We start from the raw sequence: 27,000 nt of genomic DNA on the forward strand, positions 1-27,000 counted from the left end.
TTTTTCCCCCTTCAGCTGAAATTACACAAAGGAAGATGGAGACAGAATGACAGCCCATGGGAAGCAGGGAGAGGTGAACTGCAAAGACTTTGCTCTGTGTATAAAACACATTAGAATATAAGTCTTATTATCCAGAGTTCCAGTACCTGTGTGCTTGCAAAGGCTGATATCCCAGTGCCATGAGTGCATGTCTCCTTGTCATGCACATTAAACTGCATGCAATAAATTAAAAACCAATTATCATAAATTCAATACATTATAGGAAGATGACGCATCAGAAGAAACAAAAACCTGACATTTTCCATCAATGATCTCGATGGGGCAGATTTGCCAGCAAAAATATGAATAAAAATATGACCAGATGATGGGCTGATAGCACAGGCTGGTGACAGAGACAGTCAACTCAGCAAGGCTGCAGGCAAGGAGCACGTCTGCTCTGTGTGTCAATGGGCAAGGATGCGAGTCTGCATTGCCACAGACAAATTTAAAAGAGGCTTAAGTGTATTCACAGCCTGCCTGCTCTCATTCCTGTCAGCATCAGCAAAAGAGTATTTGATAAAAGGCTGGAAAGAGTTTGTGGTTTTGTTTTGTTTTTTTAAAGTGGCTAAGTCAGTCTATAATCACAGCCTATTACCCTAATGCAGGGGTACAAGAGGAGAGCCAGGATCCCTAAGCTCCATTGGTAATGACAGATCAGCTGGCTCAGCAGGATGTGCTGGATGTGTCACCAGCTCCTGTCACAGGTGGGTTGGGCTCTTTCTCTTTCTACAGATTTTGACCAGGCACCAGGAGGTCCTCAAGGACAGCCAAGCTTGTGCCTACATGTTGCTGAGTTTCAATGAATTTACAAAATCACAGAATCACTGGGTTGGAAGAGATCTTCAAATCACTGAGTCCAACCCATGCCCCAACACCTCAACAAGACCATGGCACCAAGTGCCACATCCAATCTTTTTTAAAACACATCCAGGGATGGTGACTCCACTACCTCCCCGGTCAGACAATTCCAGCACTTTATCACTCTTTCCATCAAACAAAGAAAAAAGCAAGATATTAATCTGGAAATGCTACCTAAACACTGCCCCTTCCATCAACAAATAATCTCCATTAGATTACTGAATTAAAAGTGAATTAACAGTAACAGCCATAAGACTTTTGAAGTATTTACTACACAGAAATGCTGCATCTTGAACAGAAAGTCTTCAGTACCACAGAGATAAGCAAAAGCTTCATGTGAAATCCTTTCCACTTTAAAAAACAAACAAATGAACAAACAATTGTCAGTTAAAAATATCAGTTCTTGCACATCATGTCCCCAAATACATGTTTGCTACAAATGTTTGAATATATACTTACAATGTGCAAAAGCAAAAAATCAAATTGTAGAAATAAACACATCTATTTTTTCAATACTTAATGTGCAGGGTAAACAAAGCCAAGCAGGTGTATGTCAGCTCATGCATACAAACTCCAGACTTCTGCAATGTTCAATGCTGAATTAAAAGCTCCCTGTCAGCCTTCAGGGGAAGCTTTGTCAACCAAACCTGCAGCTTGTAAAAGTTCATTTCTTGCTTATCTAAAAGTGGCAAACACTGCCAATGCTCTCTACTGTGCCATGGAATTGCCATCTCCTTTTGGATATGCTCCTGCCTTGGATTATTTCTGCTAAGTCACAATGTCCCCTCACCATCTGCAAAGGCACAGGCCAGCTCAAGTTATTCCTCCTTTTGGAGGCAGCTTAGAGGATGCCACTGATCCTCTCAAAGGACACAGCAAACCTGGCACTAGCAAACAGAAGTGCTGATTTTCTCTGACTGAAGGAGAACAGGCATGGAAATAGCACATGCAAGAATTAACAATTCTGCTCACAGGCTACCCCGTGGAGAAGGAAAAAAAACCCCAAACCAACAAAACCTAACAAACTCAACCAACCAACAGACAGTTTGCAGACACATTTAAATACTGATATTACAACCTATGCAGCACAGCAATACAACCAGAATAATCCTACACACTAACATGTCTTTGCAGTACAACTTGCTTTGCTCCAGGGGTATTGATTTTATTGCATGGCTGTAATTCAGGGAGTCATCCAAAGTAATTACAAAATTCCACCAATTAGCCTCCTTGCTTCTAGATGTGACTTCAAGGTCACAACCAGAATCTACATTAAACTGGAGTTACAGAAAGAAATCCTTCACTGTCAAGAGTTAAATTATCTTTCTGCTTCCTTCCCTAAACACATACAAAAAAAAAATCAATTCTTGATATGGCCCATACTGCATTATTGATGTAGAGATGACATAAAATATCCCTGATTCCATTAGCTGCTGTCTGAAAGAAATGGTAGTAAGTACATAATATTTAATGACAAAGAGACAAGAACCCCATGGCACAGATCTCTCAAACCAGCTCCTCATCCTGCCCAGGGATCCATGGAAGCAGCTGCCAGCCAGGCATTACTCAAGGGCATCAGAGGCTTTGCACACCAAAAATCTGTCACAGGCTTTGTGCTTTATCCAGCCAGCCATGGAGGTGACCCAGTATTAAGGGTTACTTTGCAGCATGTCTACCTGAAAACCTTTAACTTCCAGATGGGATGCAGAGGACGAGGAGAGGCTGTGCCCAGGAACTGACAGATCCCCAGCCTGGGCTGACTTTCCATTTCCCAGTGGAGACACAATGGCCACATTATGTGCCTCATCATAGCAATAAAACTGCTCTGAGCAGCAACAGGAGAGTCACCTTGGCTGCTATAGCTGAAACTACTCCAGTGGCCAGGGAGGGGCATTTCCAGAGGTGCTCAGTTGTGCATTCATGGAAAATTCAGAACAAAGCCAAGGCAGAATTTGCCTCTACTGTGACTGAATGAATCTCAGCAGCTCCTCTTCATCCAGGAGAACCAAAATCACCCAACCTTGACCCTGCACAGGAACAGCCACAAAATCACCCTGCAACTCCCCAGTCTGATCCAGTAAGCAGAATTAGCAGCTGTATCAAGGTAGCTGAACTTAAATGAAAAAAGCCACACAACTGGGCATCCCAGTAAAGTGTACCAAAGGATAATAAATTACCCTAACTACTAAAACATACAGCTTCTAGTTCATATTTTCCTTCTAACCAGCAGCTCCTGCTGGGCCCTGCACATGTGAACTTCAAAGGGCTCTTTCTTGTCATTTTTTCCTTGAATCCCAACTCCTAGAGCATGATGTGGGTTCTGGCTGCAGGAGCATTCAGCCAGGAGCACTGAACCTTGCAGGGAGTGGAGCAAGGCAGCTGACAGCTGAGTACAAAGGGCAACCTCATCCCTGATGGACTAAGACAGAAGAGGGCTACTCAAGCTCAGGAACGTTATGGTTATTATTTATACCTACAAAAATATGTAGGTGTATGGAGAGGGAGAGAAAAATCTGATACAGGACTTGTAGAGTTTTCTGAAAAGCAAACTTTTCCAAACTTTTTAAAACAAAACCCACAGAAACAAACATGGCTCGAGTGTGATTTCAAGAAAAATACCCATTTCAACAGTTTCAGTGAGTTTTAATAAGGATTTATAGTTTGCTGGTTGGTTTACACATATTTTAAAATCTAACATTGAAGTACACATTTAAATAGCAATGGAAAAATGCATGGATTCACCCACATATTTCTCAACACTTCCTCTCATGGAAAACAGGAATCCCTCACCTACAGGAACTGCCTGTTTGTCAAGGCAGATGCAGTAAAGTTTCTCTTAAAATGGTCAAAGAACTGGAATTTTATTTCTCCCCAGATGCTCTCCATGTATTTGTTCCACATAACAGTGGAATCCACAGAGTCTGCAGGCAGCCCCTGAGCAGTGGCAGAAATGCCAGGGAACCCCAACAGCCGAGGAGAGATGCAAATCATAAATGTGGAGGTGTTGAGCTGGGCCTCATCCCAACACAAACTCTTCAGCTCAAAGTGCTAAGCTTTTTCCCTTGCCTTATGAACTTCCTAGGAGCACATGGCCATGTTAATGCTGCAGTAATCTCAGCTAAAGCAAGAGAGACAACCATTTTCTCCACAAAAAGTTCCTTTGTAATAAAGCAATGTCAAGCAGGACATGTCTTAATAATAGTCTGTATTTCTATACAGTAGGACTGCAGTCAAAAGAGCTTTGTAACAGAATTTAATAGCAAATAAAAATTTGCACAAAGAGCTAATGCAGCAAACAAATGCTTCAAAACCAGAGAGTAACAACAAGAAAAAGTATCTGATAAAACTGTTTCTTATACAAAAGCCTCTTCTGTCCCTTTTTCATGTTTCTTGTTTTAAGTATGCTGATGTCTACTTAAATGGGAGTCAGTCCTATTATGAAGCTCAAATAATATCCTTAATGAAAACATATTTAATAACTCTATCTTCAAAATCATCCTATAGCCCAAAGTGACCGTACTATGAAGTTACCCTCCTTTTCAGTCCAAGACTTATCACAGTTTCATTAAATATATGTTAGTCTCTCAGATACTTGAGAACATGTGTTATAAATAACACCAAGAGTTATCCTGTGTGATTTCATATACTTTTCTTCCCCCTCTAAGCTTAACGCAGTATGTTCAACACAGCCTCAGTATCTAAACTTAGCTCCTATGCTCTGGGAGCAATCTAGTCAAGTATTAAATGTCAATGGACAACACTGACCCTCAAAGTCCCTTCTTATCTTGAGACTGCAGTGCAAGTTTGCTTACTTCAGTATTTTCACTTTCCCAAGAGAAAGCAAATTCAGTGCTTGCAAAGGATGAAAAATCAAACTATGAACAGAACATCAAAAGCGACCCCAAGAACACAGTGCTGGGGAGGGGGGTGAGGGGGAGAAAGAGACTTTTTTTTAAAAAAAAGGGGGTAGGTGATTTTTTTTCAATTGCACCCAGACAATAAACCCAAAACATCAACATTAAAAGGAAAGGAATGTTTTTCACAGTCAAGTCCTTTGTGTGATGCGCACAGCATGTTATCAGTTCCCTTCCTGGGTAATTTTGGCACTTTATTAGGAACTTAACATTAAGAAAAAACATTAAGTGTTTCAAAACCCTGACATCATCACGGCACTGTTACCTTACTGTCTTTGAAGAGATCACTTTCACTCAAGAAAACAGCTGCAAGGAGTGTAGAAGAGGATTGCACAGACCTCACTGTGAAGTTACAGGACATAATAAACAACACTTGGAAAAAAAGGGCAATTTAGAGACACCAAAAAAAAACAGTAGGAAAGATTCAGAGCTTAGGTAACTCCTTTAGAAGGACACACACTCAGCTCTGGAAGGATCTGAATGCTGAGGCACAAGCCCAGCAGCTGAGGGGTGACCCCCTGCATCCCCACCTCAGGAAAACACAACCACCCCAGGCAAAGGGGATTTAAACAGCACTCAATTTAAAGCAACCAACCAAATAAAAAACCCAAATGGCGTGGCTTCAAACTGTCATGCAGAAGCTGCTGCAAGTGCTCCCGCTAAATTAATTAAATCCCACAGTTTGATTTTTTTTTTAAATTCCAAGAATTTATCACTAGGTGCCAACAACAAAACATCCCCTCATTCACTCACTCTCTCACACAGAATGAAACATTAAAAATGCACACTGCTTTCACATGCCACTTTAGGCATTTTATTTTCCTCTGAAATCAACCTTTATTTTTTTTTAAATAGGTCAACTGCTGACCTCCCCGACACTGCAGTGCAACAGCCTGACAATAAACAGGCCCAGGAGGTTTGCTGAAAACATAAGCTTGTAGAACATCTGGTGCTACTGAAGGATAAAACCTGGAAGAAACAAGGCAGGGGTTGGTGGTGTCATTCTGAGCTGGGAGAAAACTTCCTTACCTAATGAAAGACATTGCCAAAGTTGGGTAGTTTGGAATCTTAAGCTCCAATTCAGGCAATAACAAGAAAGTGACCTTCTTTAATAGGCTGGATCAATGGGTGTCAAATAGATTAAGGCTGCTGGCAGATAAAGCAATCTGCAAATGAACTACTCCCAGCTGGTTCAGGGATCCAAGGTATCCATAACTAATTTTCCTAAAATCTCAATATATTTTCCAATAAACTTTTCAGGTTACAAAAGAGGAAAGTAAAAAAAAAAAACCCACCTTTTTTTTTTAAATTCATCTTTTTTAGATAGCAAAGTGTTGCTGATAGGCACCTCCACTGGGACACTATTTCAGTGATGTATTTGTTAGCAATGCTTTGGTGGAGGTGAGGATTTCCAACAAAGAGAGTCACTCTAACCTCACTGACTGCCAGAAGTGTGTCCTGGTACTTCACTGCTTGCCCTCAGATTCAGCAGCAATGATGCTCCACAACCAGCCCACTGAAAGCTAGCTTACAGCAAGGCTTAGACTGACAGCCTTGCAAGGATCTGAGGCAAAAGGCAGCTTTTGTCCCATGCCAAACAACACTTCTAGGATATATAATGGAATATTAGTGTCCAGCTGTTTGCAGAAACAAGGCAGGGCAGACTGGTGTCAGTCACCAAATGTTCATGATATAAAATACACCATCTCCAAAAGGAATCAATCCACACACAGTGCAAGCAGACCAGAAAGGGCAGATTTCCCCTAAGTCAGAGAAAACTCACCTTAGGCAATTTCAAGGATACCTATCAGCAATTTTAGCAATAGCTGGTTTTCCCTGTTGTTTGAATACAACTCCTATTTCAGATACTGCACCAGTTATGTGATCAGTGCCAACAGAACTCTTTCAAAGTTGTGTCTAATTAAGTCAGTCTAAAATTAGCCAGGAGGCAGCATTTGCTTCCTTTGCTATGCTGAAGCACTGGTGCTGGGTTTGTATTAACAGCTGATTTTTAGCTTAGGCTTAATAAAGCACTTAATTCTAAATAGAATACTTTCCCTCTTCATGGGTGAGGCTGTTCCTACTTTGTGCAGTGAGAGAGAAGGCAAAGGATCTGCATCCATTCCTCACCAGGGGAGCTTTTACATTTACAGTGAGTTTGTGATGACCAGTTCTGAATGAACAGCTGGTCAGTAGCCATAAGGATACCTGCAAACAACATGCACAGCTTCCTTTTAGGTCTAAAGGTTACCTAAATATGAACAGATGCCCATATTCAGCTCAAGAAAAAAGAATTAACTTCACTACCAAGCAACAGCAGGAATTCTGCCATAGTCTAATCTTTATTGAGGGCAGTTTTTAGGCTTACCTATAATAATCCATTTTAAGCTGTTTCCATTTTAAGTGGTTGAAACTATTTTATAAACTGTGTCTGACAAAAACTTGTTTTCAGTCTCCTGGAACTATTTTAAGCATTTACTTGGTAATAGAAAACACATGTGACAAACAGAATATCAAATAATTCTAGCAGCAGTATTTCTATATTTCATTTTCATCTTATTCATAGAGGTGAAGTGGAAATGAAATTCACCTTACATGACCAGACAAACCTGTAATCCCTGCTGCAACTCCTGCAGCAGCTTTAGTGCTCTTCAGAAATACTTGACATTTTACTAAATATCACATTATCCTGTCTGTCCTGTCAGAGATCACAGAATGAGCATATCACAGATTCCCTTATGTTACCTTATGGTGTTTCAAAAAACATATAGTTAAATCCTGTATTTATTTTAATATATGAGGGAGCACCATATAAAATTTCAACTTTTTTTTATGAGCAGATAATTTTCTGATAGCTTGCCAGGCACTCTTTTGTTTTTCATTTTATTACATTTCTTGTGCTGAAGGATGTAACTGAACTGCATGCCCAAGAAATATCAGTAGATCCTTTATGAATATATTTCATTCCTTTTCAGGCCCATTTATACTTTTGATTTTCACTTAATCTCAGTGCAATAATTTATTGGGCTGATTTTTTCCATGTATATATATTTTTTTTTTTTAAATAAGGCACCTGGTATTTTGCTGGAACACCTCCATCATGAGATTTTGACACAGAACCTTCCACAGTCAGTGTTTTCTGTGCCATTTATGAATGCACAGACATTTTTTTAATATTTTCTGCAGTTATTGTTCAGGCTGAAGTGTAAAGCCAAAACAAATCAAGAGAGGTGTTTTGTCACATAACACATATGTTAGCTGCCACAATGTGCTCTGGATGCAAAAAGCTTACACAGCTCCACAGAAGAAGACCAGAGCTTTTAGGAAAGTAACTATTAAGGGTTACTAAATACATATCCATCTGGTAAAGTATGAAATCCAGATGATTACAGGCTAGGGGATCACTCAGATAAAATGAAGCTTCAGAGGAATCAGCAAAATAAAGGGCTCACCCTCCCTCTAACCTTACCCAGTTCCCACGCTGGCCCTTAGCCAGCTAGTAATTGGTTCTGTTGAGGACTGGATACAGATGTAGGTGGGCTATTGGTCAGATCCTGGTTTATTTATTCTTTCCTTCTGCAGAAGTCATGCTTTTCTTCCTATTCAAACTATTCATTTTTAGTATCTATTTAGTTTAGTATTTATTTACCTATTTTAACATCTGGGGAGAGGGGTAGCACAGGGCAGGTGTGGACAAGAGCATGCAGTAATCGAGACACAAGCTGGCCACACCAACATCACCAGTTCCCTGCTCTGTCCCAGTTCACAACATCACATTCCCCCTGTGGGTCACCCATTAGTGACATTTTCATCCTATGATGCACAATGTCTCCAGGATCTCTTTCCAGGTGGCAACAGTTCATCCTGCACAGAACTCCTCACACACCACACAGGAGGAGATTTGTTCCCCACACCCCATCCTATTATACAGTACTGGGCACCAAACATCACCAAACCTCACCTACTGTTTTACTGTCAAGTTAATTACTACATGACTCTGCTCAGAGTCCTGTGTTTAGATTTATCTATCCTGAAAGATTGTGTCTATATTATTTCACCTTATTTTCCAATCCACTGTTACTGTACTGAGCAGAGCAGATCCCAGCAGAGAACCTGCTAATAATGCTCCTCCCAACTTAGAACCTGACCACTTGCGTCCATCTTTTCTTGCCTGTTTTTAAAGAAGGTTCCCAAAAGAACTGCTCAACCTTCACCAAAATACAGGTTTTTCAGAAAGGATTCTTTAATCAGGTTCTCTGAACTATCTGAAATTTCAAAACCTGTTGGACTGCCCTTACTCCCACACATTCCCACCTTCAGCAACTAAAAAGCATTACGTTCCCTTCCATGAAATAATCATCATATATATTCACCAGCCTAATCATACTATCCTTTGTTACAGTTTCTAGTATCAAAAGCCCAAATTCTTGTTAGATTTTTAACTTAATCTTTATCTGAACACTAGATCTCCAGCCCGGATCAATGGAAGCACAAACTAGATGAGATGCCCTCTGGTAATGGACTCTATTGTACATAATGTGGACTAGATAATTGAAAATATTCCTGCTTTCTCAACTGGAACATCTAGATAAATACAAAAGCAATGCCAAAGTAAGTCTGAGGTGCCAACAGGAGAGATGTGAGAATTGCTGTAGCCTGAACACAAAAGGCCAGAATGGGATGCAGAGTCACCACAAAATAAAGCCAAAAGAGATGCTGCACACCAGCAAAGCCCGGACAGGGCAGGAAATGCCTCCAGGGACATGACACTTAATGACTGTCTCTCCTAATATACCTCAGGGCAGAATCACTGTCAGCCTAATTAAAACCAGAAATCATTTACTGCTCCTTGTTTTTCCCTTTGAGGCAGGAAACGACTGGAGACCGCTGGCAGAAGTGCCCCAGGAGGCACCGAATTCCCTGCTACAATTACCTGGCAAAAAGAGCAGTAACATCTTTGGAGACTGCTGTCTGCTCCACACAATTACGTGGTTAATAAAGGACTTGGTTTCACTTTTCCAAAAATAGCCAAATGTGTTCTATGAGAATTTGAAGAAAGGCCCTAAAATAGATAAGAATTACATACACACACACACACATATATATATCTCTGAAATATATGTACCATTCATCTTGGATGGCCATTTAGTACATAGGTAGTTTGGCTCTGTCTGCAGAAGCTTATTTTTAAAATTATAATGTGGCCAAATGTGGAAGATATTACCTAAAAAAACCCAGATAAAGATCTGAAAAATTACAGATATAATCCTGCTTAATCCAGAACACTTCATTCTTTGGATGTGTCATGTAATACAGAACATCAGCCCTTTTGTGAAAAGGCTCCCTTTGCTTACCCATTTACTGCAGTCTAGGTAGAACAGAGTAAGAATTGTCAAACAAAACCAAAGAGCCCCTAAAAATTCCTGTGACTGCAGCTAACTTGGACAGAGAAACAGAAGAACAGGTCTTTCAAAGCAGTAGCAGCAAGAAGATCCAGAAGGGCCTTTACTCAATACTTCCCCCATCTACCACCTGAAAATCCATCTCTTTGGCTCCTCCTTACTCTGCAGGGTTAAAGGAGTGTTCTACATTTGAATCAGCTTTATCATGATTTTCCACATTAAAAAAAAAACTATAGAGTTATTGAGAGTCAAAGAAAATAGTTTTTTTTTAAAAACACAAGAATTTTAGAGTTTATTCAGGGGATTAAGTAAAATCTAGTTGTGCTCAAGACACATCTAGACAGCTTTGCACAACTGCATTTGTACAACTCACTTGGTTTACCCCAATTTCTTCAAAGGTCATTTTTTACATTTTAGCTCAACAGACTATTTTAAAATATTGTTTTTGCAAAACAACTGGCAGAATCAGATGATCAGAGCCCATTTTTCAAATCTGAGCAAATAGAGACAGTATCATTTGCAGATTAAAGAAAGGAAAGAATGAGTAAAAGACAGCTTAGAGCTGTACACTCAGAGGAGGACACCAAAGCACTCCTCTTCCCCAACTTCTTAAAAAAACATTTTGTCATATTTCCTGCAGAGAAACTAGAGAAACAGTATTGCCCACCTGCTCATTAAAAGGAGACATTCCTCCATCTCCAGCTAAAGCAGAGAAGACTTTCTTGCACAAGGAGATACCATTTCCCAGCAGCCAGTGGATTTCAGAGGAGCACACAGCATTACTGAGCTCCACAGAGGATCAGAACATTACTGTCAGATTAGCATTGGGAAATGGATTTACCATCTGCCTTTTTGGCTCAAAATCTTAATCCTAAAAGCCTGAAAAACAAAGGTTTTTTTACACTTAATGTGTGTTCTTATATTGGTTATATAAATGTGGTTTTCTTCTTCATAGTACTGAGCAATGTCCCAAGTAGAGAGAACACTGGATTTTCATTTTCACCTGCTCCAAGAGCAGCTCCTACCAAACACTTCCTTTAATGCATTACTTCATACACTAATACTGCAGAGCTAGCCAAAAGGTCCAATTGAAAAGCCTAATCTCTTTTTTAAAAATCACCACTGCAAAGGCAATTGTGTACTGAGAACAAAGCAAGAAGATACTAAAATTGATAGGGTTTTGGGCCTACAGCTTATCCTGCTTATAAGGGTAGCTCAACATACAGCAGGGGAAAATACCAAACAATGCCTTTGTTATTGCAAGGAATTATCAGTGATGGGAAAACAAATAATTCTACAAAATTGTTTGTTATTTTCTACCTAGGAAAGCAAACCTTTTTCCTATTTAAAATTACATCCCTACTGAAACAATTCGTTAAGATGTCTTATAAAGCAAATAAGTAGCTTAGAGTAAATTGCTGTTAAACCAAAATTAAAGTGATTCACAATCATGGGGAATAAGTGATTTAGTGTACTATGGTAAAAGCGACCTTTAGATTTGATGTTCATACTTCATACACAAAATGTTTCTTAGTATATTGCACTTTAAGGAAATTTCTATCAGCACAATAATCTGGGGAACAGAAAGCAGATGGTGGTTCCAGCTGATGAGAAGTTCCTTGAGCTGTGGCATTTGTTGACCAGGACTTTGCTGTGGGCTGCTGAGAAACCCATCCACCAACACAGTGTAATGGCTCCTCTTGCTCCAGAGCAGCACGAACCAAGGGTCTGCTTCCCCCTCTAGGACAGAACCTCTAATGACAGCAGCCAAACTGCCAGACACGCCTCTTCTGTAGTAGTCAATTCCAAACTCTTCTGTAGTAGTCAATTCCAGGCCAATTCCTCCTGCAGCTCCTTCTCGGCAGAGCTGTCACCACTAACTGCTGCTGTGTGCAGCACCTCACAGGCAACCCAGCCAGGAGCTGAGACATCAAGAGCCACAAAAGTACAGAACTGCTCTGGCCAGGGAAGCATCACCCCCTTTGCTACCAAGTCCAAAACATCCTGGTTTGTTCCTCCTCTGTTCTGTTTCAAAGACAAACTTATTTTCATGAACATTTTAAGATTATAGCCTATGTATGCATCATGTATTAAAGGTGTTTGTATTAAAAGTGTTTGTTTCTTCTGTTTCTTCCAGAAGAAGTCTGGAACTTCCTCTACATAAGTGATTTAGGAAAAAAAAATCACATTCTCAGGAAGCTGCTGCTTGCATACAGATGCTTGCTAGTTAACAGAGTTGCATTTCAGAAATGTTATCTGAGTTTCATATCATAAATGCTGCTGGGGATGATGCTGAAAGGCTGGAACTCCAGTGTTTCGAGTACATCAAGTTACATGCAGCATTCTGAAAACATTTGCATTACAGGTGATTTAGTTTCTGCTTTATTCTTGAAATGAAATTATAAAATGCCTTGAACATCTTCCTGATGATCAGCTATACCTGGAAGTTTAGCAAATTATTTTAGAGGACACAAGATCTATAACGTAGAAGTAAGAGATTTAAATTTACAGTCAGTTCAGAAAACTGAGGAAAAAAACCAATTAAATACTTATAAAAGTCCATCAGAAATTAAGAATATGTCACTCAAAAATATGCAGGGTTAATTTAGCCTCTCAGATCCAGAAATATTAACAGTTCACCCATTTCGACTCAAATTGAAAACTCCAGTTGTAAAGCCATGAATGACAAAAAATCCTGGGAGATGCCAACAGCATCACAGTGATTCCTGCAAAGTTCATACTAAAAACACAGGAAACGTGTCAGTTTCTTTGACTTATACAGGCTCTTAGTCTGCTTTACAAAAAGTAACAAGCAGCTACAAGAAATATCCAGGAAAGCTCAGCATGGCTGTGCTTAACACCATAGAGCTTAGGGCTGGACTCAGAGCTCCTGCCAGAAAGAGTGGTGATGAAAATAAGGAAAGTACAGGAGTGATGTCTGGCCATTCAGGAGCTTGGACAGTCCTGACCTTTCTTTTCCATGTGCTACTTGGCTTACTACATCAAGGCTTATTTCCTGTCAAAATCTCAGCATCTTTTTTTTTTTTTAACCCTCTTTCCAGACTTATCTGCCTTCTCTTTCCATTTTAAGCACTAGTGCCTTCTTCACATTTGCTCTTTCAAGTACATCTTTCTAGATTTTGCTGGCACTTCTCACTTTTCTCCTTGCTTTCCCTCCTCCTTTGCCATACATTTCATTCTGCTGCTTGTGTCACAGGTCTCTCAGATCATTCATTCTTTGCACACTACAGCCCTTTGGCCAATGTCCCCACAGCCCTAACTTTCAAATCTCAATCGAAATGAAAGGTGAAGCACCTGTGAGAGCATTCCCTTCCTAAATCAAGAAAATACCACTGAAGCTGGTTTCTCAGTGCAAGCCCAAGCCCCAGGTGAAGCCATCCCTCCTTTCCCAAACATGCCATGAACAAATTACTCAGAAGTACAAAAGGATTGGCTGTAACCAAATACTAACGTACACTTAATGGAGTGCAGATTTTGCAGGATGTTTAAAGTTTCCCCTCTGATCTCTCTGAACTTTGGCCTCCATTTGTTTATACAGGCAGAGGCCAGCAGGTCATACCACTAAAATCAGCAAATTGTTTACACATATGGCAAGCATGCATGCAGCAGGGCTGGAGTCAGGGCTACAACACAGCACATTAAAGCAACTGCTGTAGTTAAAACAACAAAGATAGAGTGAGTCCACACACATGATGAGGAGGCCTTCCAGTGCACTGAAACTCAGTATGAACTAAGAAATTAAATGGTATTTCTTCTGGAGCCGAGGCACACATTCCACGCCAACCTAACCCAAGTCACTTACCCCAACATCACTTGTTTCATGAGAAGTGGGAGCCTTTGACATCAGTGTCAAAATATAGCAAAAATTTAAAGTGCATGAGCTAATTCTCCAGGGTGGCAGTTAATGCTGCAAAGAATAGAAAAGCTCAAAAAGCAAGGCTGGAAGAGAAGCAGTCACTGACAATATACAAACCCCAAACACACTGCCTGGTTGTGCTTGTTTGAGCACCAGGTTCTAAACAAAACAAATTCCTAAGTTTCTTTTAAAAATTACTTTCCCTTTCATAAAGATATTTTTTAAAGTATCTTCAAAATATTCTATTTTACATCATACAAATCACTTGAAAATTAGGAGTTTTCAGAAGCATAAAGCATTTCAGTTTTGAACATGTGAACAGGGCATTATTATATCCCCACATTGTTTTTTGTTTTGATGGACAGAGAAGTGTATTTTTGAGAGTAATTACAGGCTCATGCTTAAGAGAATACATGAAAGGTAAACACTACAAGAAATGAGGGAACACAGCAAGATCTAAAATAAATGAATCACTTTGTCTTGCTCAGATAAACTATAGCTGTCAAACTTGCTAAAACCAGAGGAAGGAGGAAGCAGATTTTTTTTAGCTTCAAGATGCTGTCTCAAAGCTTTGTGGCCCATTCAGTTACACAGTGAACAGACATGCAGGTATGTGGCACACACAAGAATATTATTAACTTTTCACTGAAAAACAGAAGCACCATGTCTTTAAATGTCATGTCTGAACCAACACACACAGAAATGAAATTCCCATTTCCAGTGGGGGGACAGCATGCTGTAAAAGTGTCTATTATGAGAAATACAGCTGTCAAACAAAACTTTTAATTTTTAATGTTACCTGCTTTGCTTATAATACATTTTGGTTTAAGACAAATCACTTCTCTGGAATAATGCAATTTTTTTGGTCAACCAGTGATAAGAAATTGGTAGAAACAGAGCTAATATGAACCTTCTCAAAAAAAAAAAAAAAAAAAAAAAAGGGAAGGGAAGGGAAGGGAGAGGGGAAGCCAACCCAGTGCCCAAAGACATCCCAGGATCCCATGTCTGGAAGTTCATTGCTTTTAGAAAGAAATGTTCACAGAAGGCAGGGATATACTCTTATATTGCTATCCATTATATGAATTTGACACATACATGAAAATTAAATGTGCTGTCTTAAGCATGACCATGGAAAATACAGATATAGGCTTGACTAACTGCTCTGAGCTTACACTGGAAATTACCAACAGAAGTTCTCTTTGTAGTGTCATCATTTTACCTTCTGTGTTTCATCACCAACTAACATTTAATTAACTGAAAACATCCTCTCAGTACTTGTACATTAAATAACTTCCAGCATCTCCTCTGCCTCAACCCTGAGTGAGCTCCAGCACTGAAGACTGAAATGTCCCATCTCACACTTCTAGCATTGGAGGGTTTTCAGCAAAAATCAGGTTTGATAACAGACTGGAAGACAGATTTGATCATCAGTCCCAACCCAAACAGTTTAAAGTGTAAGACTGAAGGTGTATTGCCAAATCAAAGCAGATGAGAGGGAGCTTTGATCCAGTGCTGTCCTGCTAGCAGGGCTTTTCTGCTCTTATCTTCAAAGGGCAACACAAACCTGAACCTGAGAACACAGGGACTGTCATGCTCTGGGGCTTTCCACACTGGTGTCTGGGGAAACACAGAATACACCAACTCATGGACACACACAGGGCTGGGGAGAAAAGACTCAAGGAAAAAGTGAGTACAAAAGGATGACTTGCAGCTGAACCTACCACCTTTTAGCAGAGCAAAACACTATCTCCAGGAAGTGGGATAAGGCTGCCCAGCTCAGAATTACAGCAGCAAAGAACCAAATCCCATTCTGCTGTTTGCCAGCTTCCAAGTACTTCACAGCCTCAGCATTATTTTCACACAGTGTTACTTCTAGGGCAGCTTTATTCTCCTGCACACAGGGAGCACCAGCACTACTTTCACTAGAACCACCTGCAGAGCACAACAGCATCTCTGGACATGCTCATTTTCAGGCCCACTGCCTGTCAATTTACCATAAAAATATGAATTTTGCTATTATATGAAGATTGGTATAGGAATTGCCACTCATGAGCCAAAACACACTCTTTTTTAGAGTGGAATTTTCTGAGCTCAAACTAGAAATCAGGTTGTTTAACTGCTTCTCTAGTAGAGAAACTACACTGGATTTAGGAGAAAGAGGCCACCTGCAAAAAGAGCTTGTAATTACAGAAGGGTACAAACTTCCATGGCTAGAGAGACAAAGGAGTATCTTAAGGAGAAATAACTTATGAAGAAACATGTATAAAACAGAAAACAGTCAAAATTTAAAAAGCATATGCATTTTAGCAATAAAATAAATATTTCACTCAATGACAGAAGCATCCCTGTTTGCCCTGAAACTTGGATTTACAGCCTACAGTTCCCAAAAGTAATAGAGACAGAGCAAATCCAAAATTAAGTTCTTTACAAATTTCCACTTCTAATACAAACTGTGAGAATTAATTCACATTGCTTAGCAATTCCACTATTGTAGCTCAAGCAAATTAATAAAAGAATTAAGCAAGGCTATCAAGTTGCTATTTTAGTGTAATAAGTACAATATTCACTCTGTAACTTGTTCATTACAAAGAGAGTTGCAGTCACTGCTCTTCAAGGTTCTTGTTTCTTAAGAACAGGATACATGGGGAATCAGTGGATACATGATCAGAACACATTATGAAGCATTTTTTTCCTTAAAACTGCAGATTTGGCAGTTGCTATGGCACTTTTATGAACCAGAGAGGGAAGAGTAAACACTAGGTATGTCAGGATGCAAAGAATTCACAGCCCAGCTGTGCACTACTGATGCTGTTCTTAGCTTTGGGAATTACTGAGCTTGGAATAAAATATCCCAGCACCTTCTTCTGTGCTAGGCCAATGGTAACTGGATCCCTTGCTAATAAACAAATTAGACAGGACTGAAAGGAAAACAAGAAACCAAATCCACAAATAACTCCCAAACCATAAAACCAAAAAACTTGCTAACTGTAAAGCTGATCTGTGCCTTAGACTGTCAGAGGAGCCTCTATCACTGGAGGTCTTAACAGGAAAAAGTTATATAAAACAAATGCCATTCATCATTACAGCTAAAATCACACATTTAAATCTGAAATGTCCTTCTCTGGAAGAGTGACACTGCACCTCATCTTCTACACTTATCAGTAACAAAAATGCACTACCTGAAGATGGGGACAAGGACAAAAAAACCAACAAGGTAGGTAAGAATTTATTATTGCTTAGTGTGGCAAAAGAAGAGAAACTCAGCTGGGGAAGGAAAGAAAGAAATGGGGACTGAATAAATTAAGAATATCTGGGAGAGAGATGTAATGCAGAGACCACCAAGAAGGGGCAGGGGGTGGCTGGGGTGAAAAGCCACTTAGCTGAGTGGCATATTCTAGTGACAATACAGTGGTTTCAACCTGCTGGGGAAAGGCTGAGAATTAATTAGGAAGTGTCAACAAATTAGGATTAAAGGACAAAACAATTCACTTAATCCAGGGAAGGGGAATGCATTTAGAGGAAGACAAAACCTCCCTAACAATAGCTGACTCCTGAAGCAGGCAATGAAAATGCTGTTTCCTGTTAAATTATCTCAAAAGTTAAAGATTGCTTCTTCACAGCATTGGCTGTGCTTTGCTCATAATTGCTGCTGCTTCATCCTCTGACTGCATGTCCGTAGGGAAAATCCTTTCTAAGGTTTAGCAATACTGGATTTTCAGGGTATGTTATTTCCATTGCAGCCTCCAGAGTCTTGTATTACATAAATAGCATAAAACAAGTTTAGATAAACAAAAAAAAAATGAAATAAGAAATTTTAATTGAAACCCATTAGGGGGGAAAACCCAGAGTCTGATGAGAGATTATGGATTTCTCCTGGCAGTTAATAATGTCACAATTTTGACTTAGATTTCTTTATGGCAAAAATGCCTCCAAGGAGAAGAGTGTATGTTTATAACTAGCAATTGTGGTGTGTTAGACACAGACCAACGTGAATTAAAATAAACTGAGAATAACAGCAAAGAGTTGTGCATAGCTCCAAAATTGGTCTTTTAGTTTAGAAGCATCACCTTTAATTCAAAATGCTAAACACACAGAGCCTCAGGTCTGAAAGAGTTTCAGGGGGTGCACTGTGATCTTTGCACAGCTGAGAGCAAAAGGAGTGAACAGACCCCAGAAGCCAGAACTCCTGCAGCTGTATCAGCAAGCAGAGAGGATGTGCACTGAGCCCCCTTCTCTCTCCATACAGAACAACCCCCAGCTCCTCCCTGGAGCTGAAAGTGCCCCAGCAGCCAGGAGAGGCAGAAGCCACAGGGATCATCACCCTCTCCCCAGTCAACCCAGGATGCAGGAATATCATCTACTGTTCCTGGACCCAATCACACACAGGAGCCTGTACTGCCTCAGAACTCCCTGAATTCAGCCAACTTGCAGGCAGGGTCAGCAGGCTACTGGCACACAAAAACAGGACCCAAAATTTCTCTTTGGATGATCTTTAGTCCACCTATTCCTTAAGGGTAGCTAAATTCAAAGAATAGATACTTGGAATAATACTTCTGTTTCCTTTGGGGATGTAACTAGAGATGTTTAAAGCAGGGATCTGTTGCATGGCAGGGCTCAGCAGCTGCTGACAGAGCCCAGGGAGCCTTGGCTGGTGAGGGTCTGATCCTGCAAGAAGGGATGCAAATAGGTACAGACAAATGTTTTCCATAAATTATACTGGTAAGTAAAGTCTTCTGAGACAAATGCTTCCAGCTTCCTGAGCTCAACAATTATTTTCAGAATTGACTAAGGACTGTGGGAGGTTTAGTGCAAGAACTGCAATGAGTTCAGTTTACCTACTCAATGACCAAGTTTCCCATCACAGCATTGTTATATTGATTGTCCTCACAAAGCTCTGTTTAAACACTAATGGATCAGTCATGATCTGCAATGTATATTTACACAGAAGTGTTTTGCTATTTCTCTGTTCCAGTCTATAAATAGTCTCCAGGACTCCTCATCAGACACCAGATATAAATACACCAGCTTTTTGTAAACAAGCACATGTCCTGATCTGAAAAGTAACATTTACTGCTTTTATGTTATTTGAGGCTTCTAATTATTGCAATTGGCAGTAAGTCAGAAGACTGATGTAAAATTCTGTCTTCTGTCCAGCTTAGGAACTGGGCAAATATCAGTGTGGTAGGTACTGATAGCATTTGATCAAAGGAGTTTGTGCTGGGAAAAACTCAATGTACTTATTATGAGCACTCTCCGTCCTGTCCCTCTGCCTTTCCTCCCAAACCCTGTAAACATTTGCAACTCCAAGTTTCTCAAAATAAAAAAAGGGAGAAAATGTCTTGTGTAAAGTCACAGATCATCATCACGTGATGTTCAAGGTAGTTTCTGGAACAGAATACTGTGGATATCAGATGCAGCTGGCAGAAGTGTAACTGATTTTAATTACAGCATTATTCTAGGAGCAATATCCAGAGTCCAGAGGGCACACAGGTCCTTGATCTTTGACCTGCAGCCTTATCCTCCTGTGAATCTGCCATCTCTGCAGTAATTAACACACTGGAACTCTGCATCATCTGTGACGTATGTTTAAGTTCATTGCAGCTGCATGAAAGCCATCATCTGAGCCTTTCACTCTTCCACTCCTGCAAGCCTTTCACTCTTTGCCAAGCAACTGAAATACAGGGGCCTTTAAAGTATTCAGAGGTCTTCAATTTAAGCAGCAAGTATTGAAAACATTTGAAATCCCTGCCGTGGAGGTCTCCGTTTGCCCTGCAGGACTCCACACAAACAACCATCCCAAGCTGTGGTTTGCATTCTGAACGGCAGCAATCAATCACTGAATAGAAAGTTACCAGGCACTGTTTGACAGCAGCTTCAAGACCAGCTAAGTTACTATGGCCAGATCTACCAAAAGCTGCACTCAGGAGTAGGAAATATTTCCAGGGAAGAGGGGGGGGAAAAAAGATTAGGGGGGGGAAAAAGGAGGGGAAAAAGAAGAGCTAACTGGTAATGTTAGACAGGAATCAAACAGTAACAACTCCCCATATACATATATGTTCAAATGTATTTAAATTTGTGAACATAACTGTTCTTTAATACCTGCTCTGATTTTCACAAGAACAAGCAATTATAAAAACCTGCAATCAAAACTGCAATGAGAGCAAACATGGAGAGTGCCACAGCCAAACTTGCACTGTTGCACAAGGGCTGCCTAGATAGAAACACCCTTAGAGGAAAAAAGACAGTGTTTGCTCTGGAGCACCAGCTAAACAAGCTCATTTGGCTTCTTGAATGCTGTTTTTGTTTCAGGACAGTAATGGATCAGTGAATATGTGATAACAAATGATGTGATTCCAGGATGTCAAACTGCCCCACAGCAAAGTGGCTTTAAACTTCCTCTTCACATGATCAGATTAACACTCAGGCCAACATAAAGGTTTGGTTCACAAGTTAACTTTTATCCATGGGTTCATGTGTTTAAAAATAATAGAGACTTTGACTTTCTCAGGGATAGTTTAGGAAGCTGCCCTGCCTCTTCCAGCAAAATTATCCCATGAGAAACCAGATGGGAATTTTTCTCTCTGCCATCTCACAGACCACAGCTATCCTTCTCCACTTAGTCCCTTTTATTTTATAATTTCTACCAAACTCATTCACATCCTCCTCCTGTGTTTTCATCTTCCTAGAGCTCCCTTGAGCAGCCCTGTGAAAGCTACAAAAGGAATGCAGAACAATTCCTTGTGTGGACATGATGGACCAAGCTGAGCTATACTTTGCTTAGTTTGGCAGATATTCACAGTATTATAAAAACTGCTTTCACAAACAAATACCCAGTTTGCAAAAGTCTCTCTCCCCCACAACCCAAGAAAAAGACTGTCAGCACATCATTCTGCAATGACTGAGTAATTGCAAAATACTTAGGATCCTTGGATATTCCCCTGTATGAAAGCACTTGGGAAGCTGCCATTTAGCATCCAGCTGTAAAACCTGCAGGGCTTCTATGGATAAAAAGTCTTTCCCCCAGAGCTTATTACAGATGTTTAGAAAAGGTAATCTTTAGCAGGATCAAGCTATTTAATTTTGTTTCTACTTGGTATGTCAGATATAAGGTTAATGAAGAGAGAATTAATTTCTGACAGAAAAAAAATTTAGACCACTCCATCCTAATGGAAGAGGATAGTAAACTCTTTTAGAAATTACTAATTAAAAAGCAGGTATTGAACACTTGCTCTTACTGCCTTCTTGAAAGACCAAGTTCATTCAAAGAGCCCAAAATGACATGAAAATGTTGCCCAGTCATCTGTTTTTTTCCTAAATATTTATTTGTAGCTCCTACTACACCTCAGATAATACAGTTTTAAACAAAAATCAAGTTCCACTTGCTATCTTGTCCATTCTTTTATTCCTCAGCTTCCAGCAGCTGAGAAGCTGACAGTGAGTAGCATCCCTTCTTGCAGGATCAGGCCCTCACCAGCCAAGGCTCCCTGGGCTCTGTCAGCAGCTGCTGAGCCCTGCCATGCAACAGATCCCTGCTTTTAACATCTCTAGTTACATCCCCAAAGGAAACAGAAGTACTATTCCAAGTATCTATTCTTTGAATTTAGCTACCCTTAAGGAATAGGTGGACTAAAGATCATCCAAAGAGAAATTTTGGGTCCTGTTTTTGTGTGCCAGTAGCCTGCTGACCCTGCCTGCAAGTTGGCTGAGTTTAGGGAGTTCTGAGGCAGTACAAGCTCCTGTGTGTGAACTGGGCACAGACCTGGCTGAACCCACACATTCCTGTGCATGGAGAACTGGACAGGACCCACTTCTGCCACTCACCTTCTGATGAGGCACTGCTTGGGGGTCACAGCAGCAACATGCTTCTCCTTGCTATCTAACAATTTCATTAGATATTACCCTGTTAGATCAGAAATAGCTCATGCTTACCGAAAAACCTGATTTCTGGACAATATCCAGAGAGACTACCTTCTGAAATGAACTACAGAACACAGCTCTCTTTCAGAAAAACTGCTGAAAGCAGTATTTGACCCGAGTTTCCAGATTCTTGGGGATTCACAGCTGCTTCTGAGGGTCCTGAGAAGGCAACTACAGAAAGAAAGTTGTCTGGCCAGCCTTCAAGTATGTTTATGCACACCAAGTAAGAGTTTCCACTACTACAGGAAATTTTTACAGGATCCACAAATCCTATTTGGAAACCACAGATTTAAAACATATCCTCCAGTAAACAAGAGTTTTACTGTTAAATATACCCAGGAAGTTTCTCAATATCTTCTTCTCAGCCTGTTCAGTTTCTTTGGACATAGTATTCTTGCCACTCTGCCTGTCAAAAAGGAGGGCATTCTGACACAATCCATAGCATCGTTACAAGACACAGAGATATATTCACTGTGGGCAGTAAAGATGGGGTGCAGTCTCCTCACAGCTGAACAGTCTGCTCCCCCCAGCATACTGTCCACAGCAGCAGGAGAAAGAGAATCCCCTATATGAGAAAAATCAAGAGGGGAACAAAAAAATGTGGTAACACTTACGGTCAAGTCCATTGATGTATCTCATTGTAATTTCACAGTGCCCCCAAACTGCACTGACTATGGGGTAAAGTTTTTTCCCTTTTAGTCCTCTGAAGGCCACTCCAAGATACTGTCCATCGACCATGAAGCTAAGCGTCCCTTCATCCATATCCAAAACCACCAGTAAGGAGTCTGGGAGTACAAAAGACTCATCTGGCTCCAAAAAGACGGGGTACGTGACCCCGGGCTGGTTTTTACAGTTGTGGTAGAGTTTGTTGCGCCCCAGATCCCAGCCCCAGGATTCATTGTTGCTACCAACCAAGGACGTGTATCCCACCGAGTGCAGCGGCGCCTCGGCCGTGGAGACGCCCACCACGGCGTGAGTCCCCCGCTGCCTCGTGGGCCAGTGGATCTGCCACACGTGCAGGCCCCGCGTGTAGCCCACCTTGCCCCGGATGCAATCTGTGCTCTGGGCCACCGGGTGCCTGTGAAAAGTCAGTTTATCGTCCTCCTTTACAAATATATTTAACGAGCGATCTTCGTTATTCCAGGCGTGTTTGTACTGGACCTCCAGCTTGGCAGGGGGCATATCCAACAGCATGTCCAGGCGCGCGGGCTTGCAGAAATCCGGGCCTCTCAGCTCTCGTTTCACGGGTCTATAAGGGGGCTCCCTCACATCCACAGACTTTATGCTCCCTGAGATTTTCTGGCCCATTGCTTGGCTGCAGGTTTACAAAGGAGAAAGAAAAGTTGACTTTGGCCCAACGTCACCTCATGAAAGCACCGTTACACTGAGCCAGTGACCTGACAAGCTGAGTGGATTCACTCCTTCTGTTTGGAGTTTTTTAGCAGCAATGTTTTCAGAGTAAAAAATGCTCCTGAAAGAAAGCAGAAAGTTTCCAGTTAGTTTATGAAAGCCAATAGGAAACCCACAGCATACTTCTGAAGCGCTTCTTCTCATCCCTAGGAGCTATTTTAAACACCAGAGCTAAATTCACTCCTCCTCGTGCAGTGTCCTGCAGCGCTAGCCAGGCTGCCAGCAGGATGCGGAGCCCACCAGCGCACAGAGCGCAGACAGTCATTTCCTCCAATTCATGATAGGATGCAGACATTCCTCACCTTCTGCCCTTCCACCTATTTTGTCTGGCCAAGTTCACAGCAGGCCCAAAGCAGGCAGATGCTGTTCCCCAACAACAGTGACAAACTTGATGTGCTGTGGTAGCTTCACTTTCACTTGTGCTTTTGGTTCAGAATCAGACACACACTAGGTCAGAATCTTTTATTTCCAGACATGCTCTGTCCTGGACCCTGGTGACAGAGACTTCAGCTTCTCTGCCCTTATTAAAACAAATGCAGCCAACAGCAAATGGCAGCAAAATTTAAATGTTTCTTTTTAATTTACCCTGACATTAAATAAAAGGAGAAAAACATCAAAAATTCATCAAGACTTTGAGGTTTTTTTGTTGTTGGTGGTTTTTTTTGGCTTTTTTTTCCTAAAGGAGCTAAAATTAAAAAAAAAGGAAGGCAGTAGGAAAAGGATCCATGGAAGGACAAATGAAGAATGGCTGTTTCAGTTCTTTGGCAGACATTTCTATCGGGGAACTACTGCAACAGGGGATATTTCTAATGCTAATGGACAGCAGGCTAATCCACAGTTCCTGTATTTCAGTATTTAGCTGATCCAGAACACAGTAAGACACATTATGGGGAATACATGATTTTGAAATGTCGTATTTCTCTGTTTCCACAGACGAACAGGGAAAACAGCACCAGGAAAAGCTGCTCTGCAGCCTGGATAAGTTAGATTTGTTCACATTTCAGAGCTCAGGTGGAATGTAGAGACAAACCAAGAACCTCTAAAAGTACTAGAGGAGTAGAAATGAAGACAAAGTCCTATAAACTCAAATACATGATTGACATGGGATCAAACAGAGTATGTGCAGCAGCAGACATACTTCTGTCCTCTAGCAAAATCAGTGCCAAATCCAGGAATGCTCAAATATAGCAGAGTAGACCCACTCTGTTTATTTATTGACAGAGTGATGACATGCTTCAAGAAGCAAAAAATCTCCACACTCTCAAGCAGCTGAAGAGCCCAAGTGACAGTTGCTTGTCATAAAACACCAAACAGCAGATGGGCAGAAATATTCTTGCAAAAAAACATCCTGCAATATTTCACTTGGTAAGTCAAGTCCGCGTACTTCCATTTAAAGAACTTCTACTCCAAACACACAGTCCCATTCCAAAGATAATTTCTGAAAGAAGCTAAGAAACATAATAAAAGGGAACAAAAAGAATTCTAAGAAAAAAAAACCCTATAAAATTTACTATTCAACCAAGTTTGAGAAGCGAATGAAGTCCTCTTATTATTTGCAAAGGCAAATAACACGTGAAGTATTTTCTGCATGTATGAAATACAGACATTAAACCACATCTAGTCTTCTTTAAAAAAAACAGAAAAAAAGAAGTACAAAGGTGATTTTTCAAAACCACATCACAGTTAAGTTGTTACAGGAAAATATTTTCTGTTGGCTGGTTCCCACAAGAGCATATGCACACACATCAGTGTAAAAGAACCAGCTCATTGCAGCTACTTTTAATGTTTGAAAATTAAACAATATATGTAAGTATCAAAGCCCCTCATATCACATTTGCATGAAGACTCACAATTCACAGGAGCTCTCCACGTGAGGTCAACTTGAATGATCCCCCTTATTCCTTTCCAAACCATGTAAGAGGAATCCAAAACTTTAAACAGCAATTACATTTAAGCTGATGCTTCCCATTTCCAATAGTGCACAAGCACTCATGGGTTGTTCCAAAGCTATGATGCCAATCTGGCCCAGCAAAGCAAGTTCAGTACTTCATTCCACACCTATAATCCCAGGAGAAATTAAATAGTGACACTAATAAACACGCAGGGAAGCAACAGGAGTAAATGTTGTAAGCAAATTTTCATAGGAGGATACATGCTCAGGGATTGGGTAATGTCTTTTATAAAGTGATTATCTGAGCTTGAAAGGAAATGAAAAGGGAGAACGTCAGACTTTCAAAGGGAACGTCAGTGACATCTATTTGAGATTTAGCTCTACATGCCTTGAAAATTTCTACTTTAAAGCACAAGACAATTGCCACATTCCTGTCAGGGTGCTGAGGGGAGACAGCCGGGGAAGTCCTCAGTGCATCCTGCTGTATCACTTCCTGATCACATGAGAAACTAAACTTGGCACAGATGTTTGCCTGGCAAATCACCAAGAAATTATAAACACTGAATTGACTCACTTGGCAAGCCACAGACATTCTTCCTCATGTGCCCCAAACTGTAACATAAATAGGCTGCTAATAGATAGATCAGTAATTCAGAGGAGTAAAATGATCATTATGAGTACCTTGATATACACACAACTGTGCCTGCACTCTGGGATGCCCTCAGGAAGTACTTTAATTTGAAACTGTATCTTGCAATATTAAGTCTTTTATCATGCATGAATGTTACCGCATAAATTAATTAGATAATGAAATATTTTGCCAAATAGCTTTGCATGGACATAATATGGAACAACAGTGGAAAAATCTTACAGTTAGGCAGCTCTGGTTGCTGGAGCTGAGTAGTAGCTGACATGAAGACTTTATGAGAGAAGCAGTCTTGCCTCCCAACCCTGGCAGCAGCAATGAGAGCTCCATGGGGAGCAACTCATCCATAAAGTCCTCCTGGCAGCTCACAACAGTCCCCTTGGGTGCTTGCAGGAGCCATGTGTCTCAAAAGCCAGATCATCCATGGCCTTGCCTGTGTCCTGTCCTTTTTCACCAAGCAGATGGCAGAGACCCAGCTGAGGCATGGCACAGCCGGGAAGCACCGCTGTGCCCTCCACTATCAGCAGCTGCTGCTGGAGGGACACAGCTCCCCAAGGCTCAGCCTGTCTTCACCAACAAAATCCTCCCTACTTCCACAGGTCACACACCTGCAGCACAGAAGTGGTGCTCAGGAAAGTCACTCTTGCCCCACTACCACGGGGATCTGCAGGCAGCTTCTCCTCACACCAGCAGCTGTGGGAAAGCCGTGCACACTCCCATGGAGGGAAGGGGAGTGACAAACAATTCATCTGGCAAAGGTACCCCAGACCTGCTTCCTGTCTGCAGCACGGGATCAATACACTACACAGCATTACCAAAAGCTGTGGGTTAGGGACAACAGATTATTCCTGTCAGACTCGTTGGTGTTCAACCCACTTACAGAAATATTTGGTTGTAAAACCTTTTTACCATCGCCTGAGTCAGAAACTTGTCAAAGCACAGTGTCATTCAACTGCTCTTTTTGCAGTCTTACACCTAAGTAGAGAAACTTAGATTTCTTTGCCTAAATCTTCTCACCAGATACATAAATATTCAGAAATAGAAAG

General features: G+C 40.9%; 1 protein-coding gene across 2 annotated transcripts in view; it reads right to left on the reverse strand.

Moving 5' to 3' along the window:
- SPSB4 (splA/ryanodine receptor domain and SOCS box containing 4) overlaps positions 1-27,000 on the reverse strand; it is a 79,510-nt gene that overhangs the window by 33,763 nt on the left and 18,747 nt on the right. For both annotated transcript variants that reach the window (XM_059855249.1, XM_059855250.1), the window contains exon 2: positions 22,622-23,478. In XM_059855249.1, the coding sequence (XP_059711232.1) occupies positions 22,622-23,315 (694 nt within the window). In that variant the 5' untranslated portion in view covers positions 23,316-23,478. The remainder of the gene's footprint in view (positions 1-22,621; positions 23,479-27,000) is intronic.

Source organism: Haemorhous mexicanus, chromosome 10 (assembly GCF_027477595.1).
Source record: "Haemorhous mexicanus isolate bHaeMex1 chromosome 10, bHaeMex1.pri, whole genome shotgun sequence".
In the NCBI taxonomy this organism is placed as follows: Eukaryota; Metazoa; Chordata; class Aves; order Passeriformes; family Fringillidae; genus Haemorhous; species Haemorhous mexicanus.